The 13,006-nt window shown below is 45.7% G+C and overlaps 1 protein-coding gene across 2 annotated transcripts in view; it reads right to left on the reverse strand.

Annotated features, from left to right (window-relative positions):
• Positions 1 to 2,005: 2,005 nt before the first annotated feature.
• Positions 2,006 to 13,006, reverse strand: part of plxnb3 (plexin B3) — an 81,031-nt gene continuing 70,030 nt past the window's right edge. For both annotated transcript variants that reach the window (XM_050064783.1, XM_050064784.1), the window contains 12 exons: positions 12,775 to 12,921; positions 12,400 to 12,480; positions 12,235 to 12,313; positions 12,034 to 12,137; positions 11,829 to 11,916; positions 10,060 to 10,226; positions 9,786 to 9,946; positions 9,555 to 9,702; positions 9,384 to 9,448; positions 9,118 to 9,193; positions 8,906 to 8,980; positions 2,006 to 7,698 (listed from right to left, as the gene is read on the reverse strand). In XM_050064783.1, the coding sequence (XP_049920740.1) occupies positions 7,594 to 7,698; positions 8,906 to 8,980; positions 9,118 to 9,193; positions 9,384 to 9,448; positions 9,555 to 9,702; positions 9,786 to 9,946; positions 10,060 to 10,226; positions 11,829 to 11,916; positions 12,034 to 12,137; positions 12,235 to 12,313; positions 12,400 to 12,480; positions 12,775 to 12,921 (1,296 nt within the window). In that variant the 3' untranslated portion in view covers positions 2,006 to 7,593. The remainder of the gene's footprint in view (positions 7,699 to 8,905; positions 8,981 to 9,117; positions 9,194 to 9,383; positions 9,449 to 9,554; positions 9,703 to 9,785; positions 9,947 to 10,059; positions 10,227 to 11,828; positions 11,917 to 12,033; positions 12,138 to 12,234; positions 12,314 to 12,399; positions 12,481 to 12,774; positions 12,922 to 13,006) is intronic.

Genomic DNA, 13,006 nt, shown 5'->3' on the forward strand with positions numbered 1-13,006 from the left:
CTAGGTTATCAAGTCGGCGCCCTCCTTCCTTGCTGTTTCTCTGATTGGCCCACAACACCTCCAGAGGGTTCAGCAGTGAATCCCAGCATCCCAGGTTCATCCCCTAGATGCCATCTACTTATTTGAGGGCCCAGGTGGAGTCCTTCCTCTTTATCCAAAGACACTGACTCCCCTTTTCAGTGGCTCTGGAGAGGTCCTTGATCGCCTGCCGGTGGGCCTTCCCTCGCACTCCCATCTCCCGGAGTAGCTTGGATGTTGAGGTGGCTACGAACCCTCTGCAGCCGACTTCTACTGGTCGTACCTCCGCTGTCCAGCCTTGTTGTTGTACATCGGCTGCAAACTCAGCGTACCTCAGCTTCTTGCGCTCGTAGGCCTCCTCCACTGCACTCTCCCAGGGCACTGTCAGCTCGATGATATACACGTGCCTGAGCGAGGCTGACCATAGCAGGTCTGGTCGCAGGTTGGTGGATGTGATCTCAGCTGGAAAGCAGAGCTTCTGGCCCAAGTCTGCCAGCAGCTTCCAATCCCGTGCCCTGCCTAGCTGCCCAGTTTCTGGTCTTGAGGTGGTGAGACTGGCTTGACCCTCGCCCTCCCGGACAAATGTTGTTGCCTGCAAGCAGGATGACGGGGGAGGAAGGGCGTTGACACTTGTCCGTCGAATTTCCAACACTGCTGCAAGACACAACCAGGTGTAACGGCCTTGGATGAGGCTGGTCTTGCAGCCCACCAAGATGTGCTTCAGTGTTGCTGGATTTGGACAGAATGGTCATGTGGGGTCTTCACCATACCACTGGCTGAGGTTTTTGGGAGATGGAAGGACATCGTAGGCAGCCCTGATGGTAAAGCTTGCCCTGAATGCCTCCATTTCCCACAGCTCTTGCCAGGAGATCTTCCTCTTCTCCACTCCTTCCCACGTCATCCACTGCCCTTGCTTTGCCTGTGCCACGGCCTTTGCGCACCTTCCTGCTTCCTCTTCCCGACGCACCTCCTGAACCACAAGCTTGCATCTCTGGGACGGAGTGGCCTTGTTCCAGGCTGGTGTGCTGTCCCCAAGACCAAGACCACTCCTCCCATGCTGCATTCAGCCAATGGTGTCTTTGTGTTTTTGTGCTGTCTTTGCCTGCTCAGTTGCAGCCAGTGGTGTCCACTTCCTCCCAGTAGCCAGGATGGGGGCAGCTTGGGCTACAAATGGATCACTTGAATCCTTTAGCATCATCTCCAGTCATACTTTGGTGCACTTGTACTCCTCTGATAGATGGAAATGGGCAGGTCTAACACTCCCTTGCCATAGAGCCCAGTACTGCTGAGGCACCTGGGAAGGCCAAGCCACTTCCTTGCATATGAGCTGACCAGTCTCTCAAGCTTTTCCACCTTTGAGATCGGAACTTCATAAAGGGTTAGTGGCCACATGAGCTGTGGAAGTAGTCCGAACTGCATGCACCAGAGCTTCAGCTTGCCAGGAAGCGTGGTTCTGTCGATGTTCTCCAGGTCGCTGGCTACGTCCTTCCTGAGCTGATCTACTTGCTCTTTGTCTCTGAGTAATAACCCTGCAGCATTACTCAGTATGTGAAGCTGTGACATCGTACCTCGTAGCCTGTGATTCAGTAGGCGCTGTCATCGTACAGTCTGCAAACATCAAACCTGATGTCGTACCCAAGTTTATTAGATCCATGTCACACAGCGTAGCCGCACTAAACTTATAAGACTGATCAAATTTCACAGTCTGTATGAGGGTTAAAATCCACTCCTTCATTACATTTAATGCTTTTGTTTTGTTTTGTGTTTCTAACATTACGATCAGACGAAACTGGTGAAAAAATATTTTATATGTGGGAACTCTATGTCTAGTCTCTGGTCATACTTCAGTCAGAGAATTCACATCCTCCATTCAAGAAAAATTACCGTCATGTAAAAATACTTTAGTGTGAGTGAACTTCCTGCATTCGCATGACATCACATGACAACAGTGTTAAAACATTTAAAGATGACACCAGGCTCCAGGATCAACTGTTAAAATTATAACTTTATTTTTACATGATACAAATTGTGTTTGGCCTCCTGCCTCTTCACAATAAAAACACATTTCCATTGCAGACTGACTCGTCTTCATCATCATCATCATCATCATCCTCAGACAGGTATTTACAGGCACATTTACACACTGTTAGCAAACTGTACACAATCAGTAGAAAAGCAGTCTGTGCTTCTTTACAACTGATTCTGGATTCATTTTATACAAACCCTTTAAAGTTTTTATTCCCTTGTAGAAAAAACGTTTCAGTAACAAACAGAGCTCGACCAATCAGAGCTGAGGATCTGTTTCATCCTGTCCCAGAAGATTAGAAAACTGTACAGAGATCAGGAGGTCAAAGGTCAAACCTGACCTTCGTCATCCATCTACATAAATCATCAGTGACACCGACGTGTGTCTTTATTTGAAAAGAAATTAGCTTAAAGAAGCACCGTAAATCTTCATCTTCATCATCATCATCATCACACGCATGCAGAATTCTAATATGATCAGAGAACTACAACTACGGGTCAAACACAGGCTCAAAAAACACACCAGGCAAAAACACAGAGGAGAGATGTTCAGATTAAACAGCGATAATCATCAGAAATATTAGAAGAAGAAAAGTAGAGAAGCTGGGACCAGCAGGAGGAAGATCGTTCCGCAAACGCCTCGTTTATAACAACATCTGGTTCTGGTTCAGTTCAGCAGCAGAAAAGAGTCCAGTTATTTATCGGCCGATGGGTTCGGTTTCAGCTGGAGTCCATTTACACCGAAAACATACAACGGGGGTCCAGGAAGTGCCCTGTCAGGAAAGTCCAGAAGTATCCTGTCAGGAAAGTCCAGAAGTATCCTGTCAGGAGAGTCCAGGAAGTATCCTGTCAGGAAAGTCCAGAAGTATCCTGTCAGGAGAGTCCAGAAGTATCCTGTCAGGAGAGTCCAGGAAGTATCCTGTCAGGAGAGTCCAGAAGTATCCTGTCAGGAAAGTCCAGAAGTATCCTGTCAGGAGAGTCCAGAAGTATCCTGTCAGGAAAGTCCAGGAAATATCCTGTAGGCAGAGTCCAGTAAGTATCCTGTCAGGAGAGTCCAGGATGTAAGCCGTGTTTACACAGAATGCGAAGCAAATTTTTGCGTGCGTTAGCCACGCAAAAATGGCCACTGTGGTGATTTTTGGAGTATTTCCCAACTGGCGAATATTCGCCCTTAACAGCATTGTAACTGACTGGAAGGCAACTAACAGCTAACTTGGTTTACAGCAAAGTACACCCGACAGAACGTGTTCTGAACCAAGATGTCAACACTTACTTTTCATACTGCCACAGCAGCGTGTTACTGCTTCCCCCTTCTGTTGCCTTCCGCAATAAAAGACCAGCTTTAATTTCTCAGAACATTTTGCTAAGAAGCAACTCGACAAAACAGCTTTACACAAAACACAGATACACATCTTCAGAACTCAATATGAAGTTCTATGGCTTCGCTCACATATCTCAGAGCCCTCTCCTGTTTTGTTCCGTCTCTGTACATCACTGACTTTGTGCGTATACTCGCCATGCAAAATGTTTGCTTCACGTTCGGTGTGAACACACCTTTAGGAGAGTCCAGGAAGTATCCTGTCCCACAGAGTTGCACATGAAAACTAAATAAAACTCCACACCAGCTGAATCATCACTTTGTGAAAAAAACAAAAAAAAACCAAAAAAAAAAAACAATAGCTAAAACAACAAACTGTTGCCATGGAGACATAGACAATGATCTCAAGGCTGAATCCAAACCTCTAACTGGACCTGCAGGCAGACGTCATCACATCAATAAACGGCACTCTGAGATGTTTCCAGCTTTTTGACCTGAAACCTCAAAGTTTGTTGCTTTATACAGTTATTTGTGCTGCTCTACATCGAGCCAGAGACAGGTGGACATGTGGTCTACACTAAACCTACAGATGATATCTTCAGATGAAACCCTCCCATCACATGTGGCCCAACGGTTTTTGTCTTGGTTCAATAAAAACCATTTCTAATAATTAGTATTGATTTTTTTATACAAGATAACATCTGTGAGTCTGTCAGATATTTGGATTCAGCCTGTCTGACAGTACAACTCCTTAATATCAGAAACAACGAAACATGTAGCTGTCAGCCAAGTAAAAATAGATAAAATCATATGCTAGCTGTCGATAGTCAAAAGGTTTGTAGCTGTTGTAACATCAGCGGGCTAAAAACAGCATCTTCATAGAGAGAACACACACTGAGGCGTCTTGATTCAAATATCTGATACGTGGGTGTCTGGTGGCATGGCGGCTGTAGCTGTTTGTTCACTGATGTCACAGTTTGATTCTCCTGACGACAACAATTCACACTGTTTATACAAGATTAACATAAGAGCATATAGGACCAAACAGTGCGTTATAAACTCAGAGCATCGTTTAACTAGACACTTAATAGAGCCTATTACTGTTAGTAAACAGAATTATGTTTTTGGTGGGCGGGGCTTAGCTGGAGGCAAAACAAGTCTCCACAGACATTAGCTAGCGCTAGCTAGCAAGTTGTGTTGTCTTGTTTTAAACGATGGAGGAAGATGATGTGAGTGGTGCGTTCAGAAACACTCATTGTGAGTGTGGGAGCGCACTCTGACACAAACTGGAGCGTTGATAAATTGGGAGCGCTGTCTGAATGTAGCGTTGGGTTATCCAGAGCAGCGCACTCTCAGAGTGGCAGAGCGCACTCTGGACACTCTGTCTGTGGAGACGGAGCAGCAGAGCGCCGAGCGGAGTGAATGTGTGATTAACTTAACCGTTGGTTCATTCATGTAGAAATATAACGCTCCGTTTCTTCCACCAACAGGGCTCTCATTTTAGTGTAGAGCGTCAGACTGAATTTACCAACGCACCATGTCAGGTCACTCACTCTCCGGGACCGCCAGTGTTACTTGAATAAGTAAACACTGACCAACGGGACCAGACTGGCCGACCCGTATGCTCTCACTCAGTGGATGGATGATGTCACAGGAAGCCAATCTTACAAAGGAGGACCACACTTGTTTGTTTTGCTATGGAAGCTAACGTTAGCTAATGTGCTAAAAAGTTAGCGTTCCAGAGAAATCCAATATTCCTCTTAATCCCTCCCCAGTTTCTGATGAGGTGGACATGATAACCCTTAATACACATAACCTTATTCATCCCTACAACAGGAAATACTTTTTCCCTAACCTGATATGAAGTGTGCGCTGCACATGTGAGCATTTTTGATGATGGCCTCCGTCCAGTCCTTTGGTCTTATCACATTTAACCATAGTTGTCTTTGTTTTTGTTGACGGGCAGTGGCGGCTGGTTTTGAGCCATGACTCCTTCTATTCTGGCTCCCAATAACACAACAAGACAAACACATTTTAACACTCCTATGGAGCCTACAGCCCTGTGGGGGAGAGGCAGCTGCACCTCCAGATAATAAAATGGCGTCATTGTGACGTCGGCCCTGAAAGGGTCTATTCTTGACGTTGGAAAACAATTCCGGCTCAGTCTAGTGAGTGATGCTATGCTATCTGTGTAGTGATACTCTGGCTGTTTGGGGTTTCTGTACACGATGAGTCTGTTGTTGTTTTTCCTCCCTGCTTCAATAAGAGTTAAACATTAAAATGCATTTATCTTCCCATGATGCACTGGGACACATGATCAATAAGGCTGCTGTAAGAACAGACAGCGCCACCTAGCTGCAAGAGTGAAGGCACAGCTGGGATAAATAGGTATAAATAGGACTTACAGTATGTACATGTAATAAGTTAGTAACTAGCTAACACACACACACACACACACACACACACACACATACACACCGTTTAAACTCCTCCCCCCCAGATTTCAGATTGTTTTTATCGTCTGTCAGCTCTTTGTTTCTTCAGCAACTTTAATGTTTCAGTTTATTTTCAGTGTGACTCGAGTTTCACATTAGTCATTATTGTTTTTCATTCTCATATAAAAAATGCACAGATTCCTTCGTCTGCTCTTGAGGAAGCTAGCTAGCAACTTAGCTACATCATTAGCTTGTAAACTACATGCTGAGGCAGCTGGTCAGGTGGCTCTCCAGGTAAAATCCCACCTGCATCGAGGTAATTGTTAAAGTCCAGTTCAGACCAAAGATTGGTGACAAGACGAAACCATTTAACAACGTTGCAGAGAAAAGTGTCAGCAGTGTGAACTGGTCGGTCTGAGCTCGACTCAAGCCGGCTGATGGCGTCACCTGACATTCAGCTGGTCAAATGGCCGGCGGCTGGTTTTAAAGCACGTCATCTGTTTCAACAGCCAATCAGCTTGTAGTGAAGTCTGCTGGTCAAGTCAAAATGACCATAGACAGCGTGTTGGTTTGCTGCAGCAGGTGCTCCGTCCCCACCGAGCCCTCTGTTTCTGTCCTCACAGTGTGCCGGTGTCAGATGGTGGGTTACTGCTGTCAACGTTACAGATCAGAAGTACAGAGAGTTGTTGACTAGAGAATGTGAATCTTTGGTCTGAACTGGGCTTAGAAACCGAGTCTACATGTGAAGTCGGTCTTACAATCCTTTCCTGTCTGAACTGTTAATTACTTAATTTTCCATCAAACACATCTTTGTCGAATCAGAAGATGGACATGACCTCTGTAGCTCTACGGTAGCACAACTGTCTCCGTAGCATCACTGGGCTAAACTCCATCCTTCTTCACGCCAAGACTCTGTTGTGTGCTGATTGGCTGATAAATGAAACTGCAGCACTTGTCAGGTCCGATCAAAATGTACTCTTAAACCTGAGAACCCTGGTGAGTCAATCTGGACTGAGGAAGACTGGGAAGAATGGGAACCAGTGCGGGTCTGGTCCTGAGGTCGTCAGGGGTTGAGGTCACCAGAGAAGCTCCAGGTTGAGGGTTTAGTTTGAGATGTTAGCTTTACAAACTGGAGTCACACTGAAAATGTGATTTGAGAAACACTCCCTGATTCACTTATTGCGTTAATATAAACTGGTTAAAGCTCCTGATGCAGAATCGTGCTGGTTTCAGTCGTACAAGCAAAAAATATCGTGGATAAAAAATGTCCAGCATGTCTGAGATCAGCAGGTCGATAATCGATACACGTGATCAGTATAGAAACTATTACAATTGTGCTTTTGGGCTCCACAGACAGCAGGACAGCAGGGAATCCTGGGAAATGTAGTGCAAGGCAGCAGGTCTTGATGATGCTCTTTGATCTGATTGGTTAGATTGTCGTTTTTTTCACTGCCGGCAGGTGTGAGGTCATCCACCGCCGGGTTCAGGTTTAGTTCAGGTTTACTCTGAGTGCTGCTGTGGAGCGTAGGAATCTAAAGAACTGGGATCTCCTGAGTCTGACTATAAAAACCTCGTATATCCCCGATACACACACACACACACGCACGCGCGCGCGCACACACACACACACACACACACACACACACACACAGCAGGAAGACACAGTGTTAACAAGAGTCCATGAATTCCAGAATTTCAGTCTCTCAGAGCTGCTGAAGAAGCTTCATTATCCTCCTCTTCCTCAGTGGGAGCTCCGAGTGTCTTCAGGGTCACTGGGTTGGAGGTCATCAGAGGTCATCAGAGGTCGGTGACCTTGTTCTCCACCAGGGCGGCGACCTGCTGCAGCCGATAGGCCAACTGCATCTTCTGACCTGAACTGTCCTCCTCCAGAGACATGATGATCTGAGAGACAGGTGAGACAGAGACAGAGACAGGTACAGAGGGAGACAGGTGGATTCAGGTGTTGAATGTTTGTAGTTTTTCTACAGTTTGAGATGTTTTTCTTTTCTCTCAGACTTGTTACTGTGTTCGGCCTCGATCACACAGAAAGAGTTTTGCAGATCCCAAAACGTGAGGCGCACCGCACTGCGTTTTTAAAAAAAATCGAATGTAACTAGTGAAAAAAACGTTTGCTGCACCTTTTTATTGTTGCCAGGCAACCACCCCATCACCTCCTCACCCTAACCTTTTTGTGTAACAATTTTCTTTTTTAATTTATCCTGCAGTAATCAGTGTGTAGTTGCTGCCATGTTGAGGCAGAGGGTACTGTCTGTAGCTCTGGTTGAGGGTGAGAGGCTGTCAGCAGATAAACAGAGATCTGTGTGGGTACATGAGACCCTAAAAAAGAGGCTGGATCATGGGGAGTACCACCAGTTGGTCCAGGAGCTTCTCCTCCATCATGGACGTTTACAGGCAGATTTTAGGATGACTCAGGGGCAGTTTGACAACCTGCTGTCTATCATCAGGCCGTATAGCTCTGGGTATCCAGCAACCACTACCACCAGTTTCTCCTCCATTGATTACCAACTGTGAACTTATTGTCGTGACCACCACAGAAGCCCCGCCTCTCACATCATCCCATTGGACAATGGGGAAAAAGCTGAGATGACGTGGGGCCTTTTTACTGCTCTGACTTGAAGTTCAGAGTTCTGTGGCAGAAACGCCAGGCGCCTAGAGCGCATAAACACGAGGCGTGTAGCAACGCAAAAACAGCAAGCAAAAAGTTTAATTCTCATTAAAAACTGTTACAAAAAGCCTCCAGCTGCTGAAATGCTTTGTGTGTGATCTGCCTGTCTGCCTGAAAAGTCCTCCTCTCTCTCCGAACAGTATTTTACCTTGGGAGCTCTCTTAAGGGCTGAGATGCTCTGTGAATAACTTTTATCTTGACCAACAACTAGTCTTAACTTTAAGATTAAATTCTAAGACTTTTCTTGGGATTTTGTCACTAGGAGCAACTCTGGGTACTGTGAAGCTTTAATACGGCCCCAGAAGTTAAGAGACAACACAGGAAGTGGAACTAACGAAATAAGTGACATCAAACGTGTGTGTGTGTGTGTGTGTGTGTGTGTGTGTGTGTGTGTGTGTGTGTGTGTGTGTGTGTGTGTGTTACCTGGTCGTAATATTTGTTGATGTACTTGTAGAGTTCATGAAGAGCAACAAGACTGTTCATCTCTGAGGCAAAACTCTGCAGACAGACAGAGAGACAGACAGACAGAGAGACAGACAGACAGACAGTTTGAAGTTTAACTTGAGTTGTTTCCTTCTGTGTGTACTGTATATGTGTATTTCGGTCAAACCAGTAGTTTAGTTGTGTTCACTGACCCCGGACAATTCAGTCAGAGTGGAGTTCATCTCCTGATAACAGCCTGATGCAGCGCTGTGGATATCACTGTAATACCTGCACACGCACACACACACACACAAACACACACACACACACACACGCACGCACATTAGGATGCATTTACAATAACACACACACACACGCACGCACATTAGGATGCATTTACAATAACAGTGTTGCTAAAGTTTGTGCGTTTCAGTGGTGACCGTAACTGTACATTATCTCTGACAGGAAGTTGTCTCACCTCTCCACCAGCTGTTTGTAGCGGGGGATCTCTCTGGCATACAGCAGCTTGTTGACAGGAGAGTCCTGGTTGGACAGAAAGTTACCATGAGGTCACATGACTAAACCGCACAGCGCTGATGATAGTAAACACAGAGACAGACAGAGAGGCAGAGAGACAGACAGGTCATACCCGTCCCACTTTGTGCTCGGAGGTGGTGCAGGAGTCGATGAAGGTTTGAGCGATGACGGACAGAACGGCGTCGATGCTGTCAGTTACCTGAACGTCCAAAACAAATTGAGGGTTCTTCAAGATGTTCACCCAGAACCTGAGAGGGAGACTGCAGAGACAGAGACGGGTTAGAGGGACAGGTCAGAGAGACAGGTCAGAGAGACAGACGGGTGTCCATGTGTGTCTTTGTACCTGTTAGTCTTCCAGATGTGGACGGTCTCTGGGTCGTCGATGCCGTGTTTTTCAGCCATGTCGTCCAGGAAGTCGAAGAAGAATCTGACGGCGATTGGAGGAGGACGCTTCGTACTGAGGATCGCCACGAAGACATCGTCCACAAACTTCTGCAGCGTCCCCTACAGAGAGACAGACAGGTACAGAGACAGAGACTGGTCAGGTTAATCTCAGGTGTGTTAATGTGTGTGTGTGTGTGTGTGTGTGTGTGTGTGTGTGTGTGTGTGTGTGTTACCTTCATGGACAGCAGTCTGGTCAGGTAAATCTCAGGTATGGCCTTGGCCCTCTCCCGCTCCCTCATGCTGCTCTTTCTGTGTTTTGGGATCTCCGGATCTTCACTGCTCTTCACCAGGTGCCACAGACGCAGACCCTCCTCCTCCTCGCCCTCTAGCATTGGCGTTTCTATGGCAGCCACACACAGAATGTTACCAGGACGACGACCAACACAGTTCTACATGGTTGTCTTTGTGTTGGTTCTGGGTTCTAGATGTTCTTGGGCCTGGTGTCTTGGTGTTGTAAAGGTTCTATAAGGTTATGTTTGTGCTGGTCTGGGCTCTAGACGTTCTAGATGGTTCTCCTAACACTGACTGTGGGTTCTAAACGAATTCTAGATATTCTAAATGTTACAGACAGTTTAGATACTCCTTCAGGATTCTAACTGTGCTTGATGGTTCTCTTTGAGTTGGTACTGGGTTGTGGACGCTCTATGTGTTGGTTCACAATTTTAAAAGTTCTAGGTGACACTTTTTGTGTTGGGTCTAGGTTCTATGTGTTGTTACTATCCTAAATGTTCTACATGGTCATACGGTTTATTTGTTAAAGGATCTATGTGGTATAAATTGTTCTCCGTGTTTTCATCACACAATGTATATGCAAGTTGGTTCTGGGTTCCAGATATTCAAGATGGTTCTTTTTGTGTTGGGTTTTGGATGTTCTACATGTTGTAGATGCTCCAGAAGTTCTAGGTGTTTTGTTTGTTTTGGGTCCAGGTGTTCTAGATGACCCTCTGTGAGTATGACCAGGTTCCACATGGTCTAGTTTGTGTTTTGTCTGGGCTCTAGATGGTCTAGATGATTCTCTATTAGTATGACCAGGTTCCACATGGTCTTCTTTGTGTTGTGTCTAGGTTCTAGATGTTCTAGATGACCCTCTGTGAGTATGACCAGGTTCCACCTGGTCTAGTTTGTGTTTTGTCTGGGTTCTACGTGACTCTCCATGTTTTATTCCAGGGTTCTATGTGGTCTTTTTTGCTTTGGTTCTGGATCATAGATGTTGTTTTTTGTGTTCTCTTCATGTTCTACATGGTTCTCTCTGAGCTGACTCTGGGTTTCAGATGTTCTTGATATATTAGATGTTCTACATATTCTAGATGTTTGACATGGTTCTCTAAGTGTTGTCTATGGATACACAGATAGTTCTCTTTGTGTTGATGATCAGTTCTAGATTCTATATGATTTTCTTTCTGTAGTTTTAGTTTGTAGATGTTCTTTATGAGAGTCCTTGAATTGGATCTGGGTTCTAGATGATCTCCATAATTCTCCATGTCTTTTCTGGGTTCTTTAAAATCATCTTTGTTTTGGTACTGGGTTCTACATTTTCTCGGATGTTCTTTTTGTTTGGTTTTGGATCTAGATTTTCCTCCCAATGATTCTCTCTGCACTGGCTCTGGGTTTCAGATGTTCTAGATTCCTGATGTTTTCTCCAAATGTTATAGATATTTTATATGGTTCTGTTTGTGTTGTGGATGTTCCACATGTTCTTAAAATTCTGTTGCTGTTCTTGATGTTTGATATGATTCTCTGCGTGTTATTTCTGGATTTTCTACATGTTCTATATACTATAGTGTTGGTTCTCAGTTCAAAATGACCTCTTTCTGCTACCTGCGGTTTGTTGGTGTCCTAAATGTTCTAGATGTTTTATATGGTTCTGTTTGTGTTGTGCTGGACTGCAGATATACCACATGTTCTAAGTGTTCTAGATTGTTTAGATGCTTTGGGTTCTTACTCTCTCCAGTCTGGAAAACCTGGTTGACTCCAACTCCACCTGAACTCTGAGAGCGAGGAATCAGAGCGACTGTTGCTCCGTCTGGAACCTGAAGAACCACAGAGTTTAATGTTTAACAGACAGGTTCTACACATGTACAGAGGAAACGTGAAAGAGAACAACAAGAGGAGAAACATAAGATGCCCTGTGATTGGTCGGTTGTTACCTTGTAGTGCTGCAGAGTGTTAAGTCGTTTCCAGCGACCTTGAACCACCGCTGTGACATCATCATCCGACAGGGTCAGGTGACCCGCCTGACCTGAACGCCACTCTGTCAATCAAACACAGAAACACAGGTCAGTGTGAGCTGTCCATCAAACCAGAGACAGGTAAGACAGGTGACACAGGTGAGACAGGTGTGAGTGTACCTAGGTCCAGACTGTCTGCTGATGGTCTCTGAGAGAACGGAGCTCCTCTGTACACCTGATCCAGGATCTTATCCTTCACCTGCACACAGACACACGGGGTTAGAGACAGACGGACACACAGTCAGACAGACAGACAGACAGACAGATGGACAGACAGGTACCTACCTGTGTAATAGTGTCGGTATCGAGCACTTTAACAGGACAAGGCTGAACCTCGACTCCGTTCTTCACCAACACTGTCAGAGTCTGAGGGACAGAGACAGGTACAGAGACAGAGAGAGAGTTACTAGGACAGTGGACAGTACATGTCTCACACCATATATTTTCATCTGTTGTCCCTGAGTGTTGTTGGACAGACAGACAGACAGACAGACAGACAGACATACAGGTGTCCATGTCCAGATGAAAATGTTAAAGAACACAGCAGCGAGCTCCTGTTGCTGTTGCACAGTACATCACGTTGCCTTGTTGTCCATTATGACTGACTTGTATTGCCAGGTGTGCCCAGGTATGCCTATTTGTGTGTGTTGCCATGGTTACCACTGAGCAGTAGTCGATGTCCTCTCGCAGCAGGTGGCTGTCATTCAGCGTTCGTTTGGCTTTACCGGTCACCGTGTCAACGGGTCCTTTATCCACCTGATACTTTATGGCTCTGTAGAGCATGTAGAGAGGCTCCCCCGCCACCTCCTGACAGACAGACAGACAGACGGACAGACAGAGTGACAGACAGGTGAGGGTGAGACGAGTGTGTGTGTGTGTGTGTGTGTGTGTG

Source organism: Epinephelus moara, chromosome 16 (genome assembly GCF_006386435.1).
Source record: "Epinephelus moara isolate mb chromosome 16, YSFRI_EMoa_1.0, whole genome shotgun sequence".
Lineage (NCBI taxonomy): Eukaryota > Metazoa > Chordata > Actinopteri > Perciformes > Serranidae > Epinephelus > Epinephelus moara.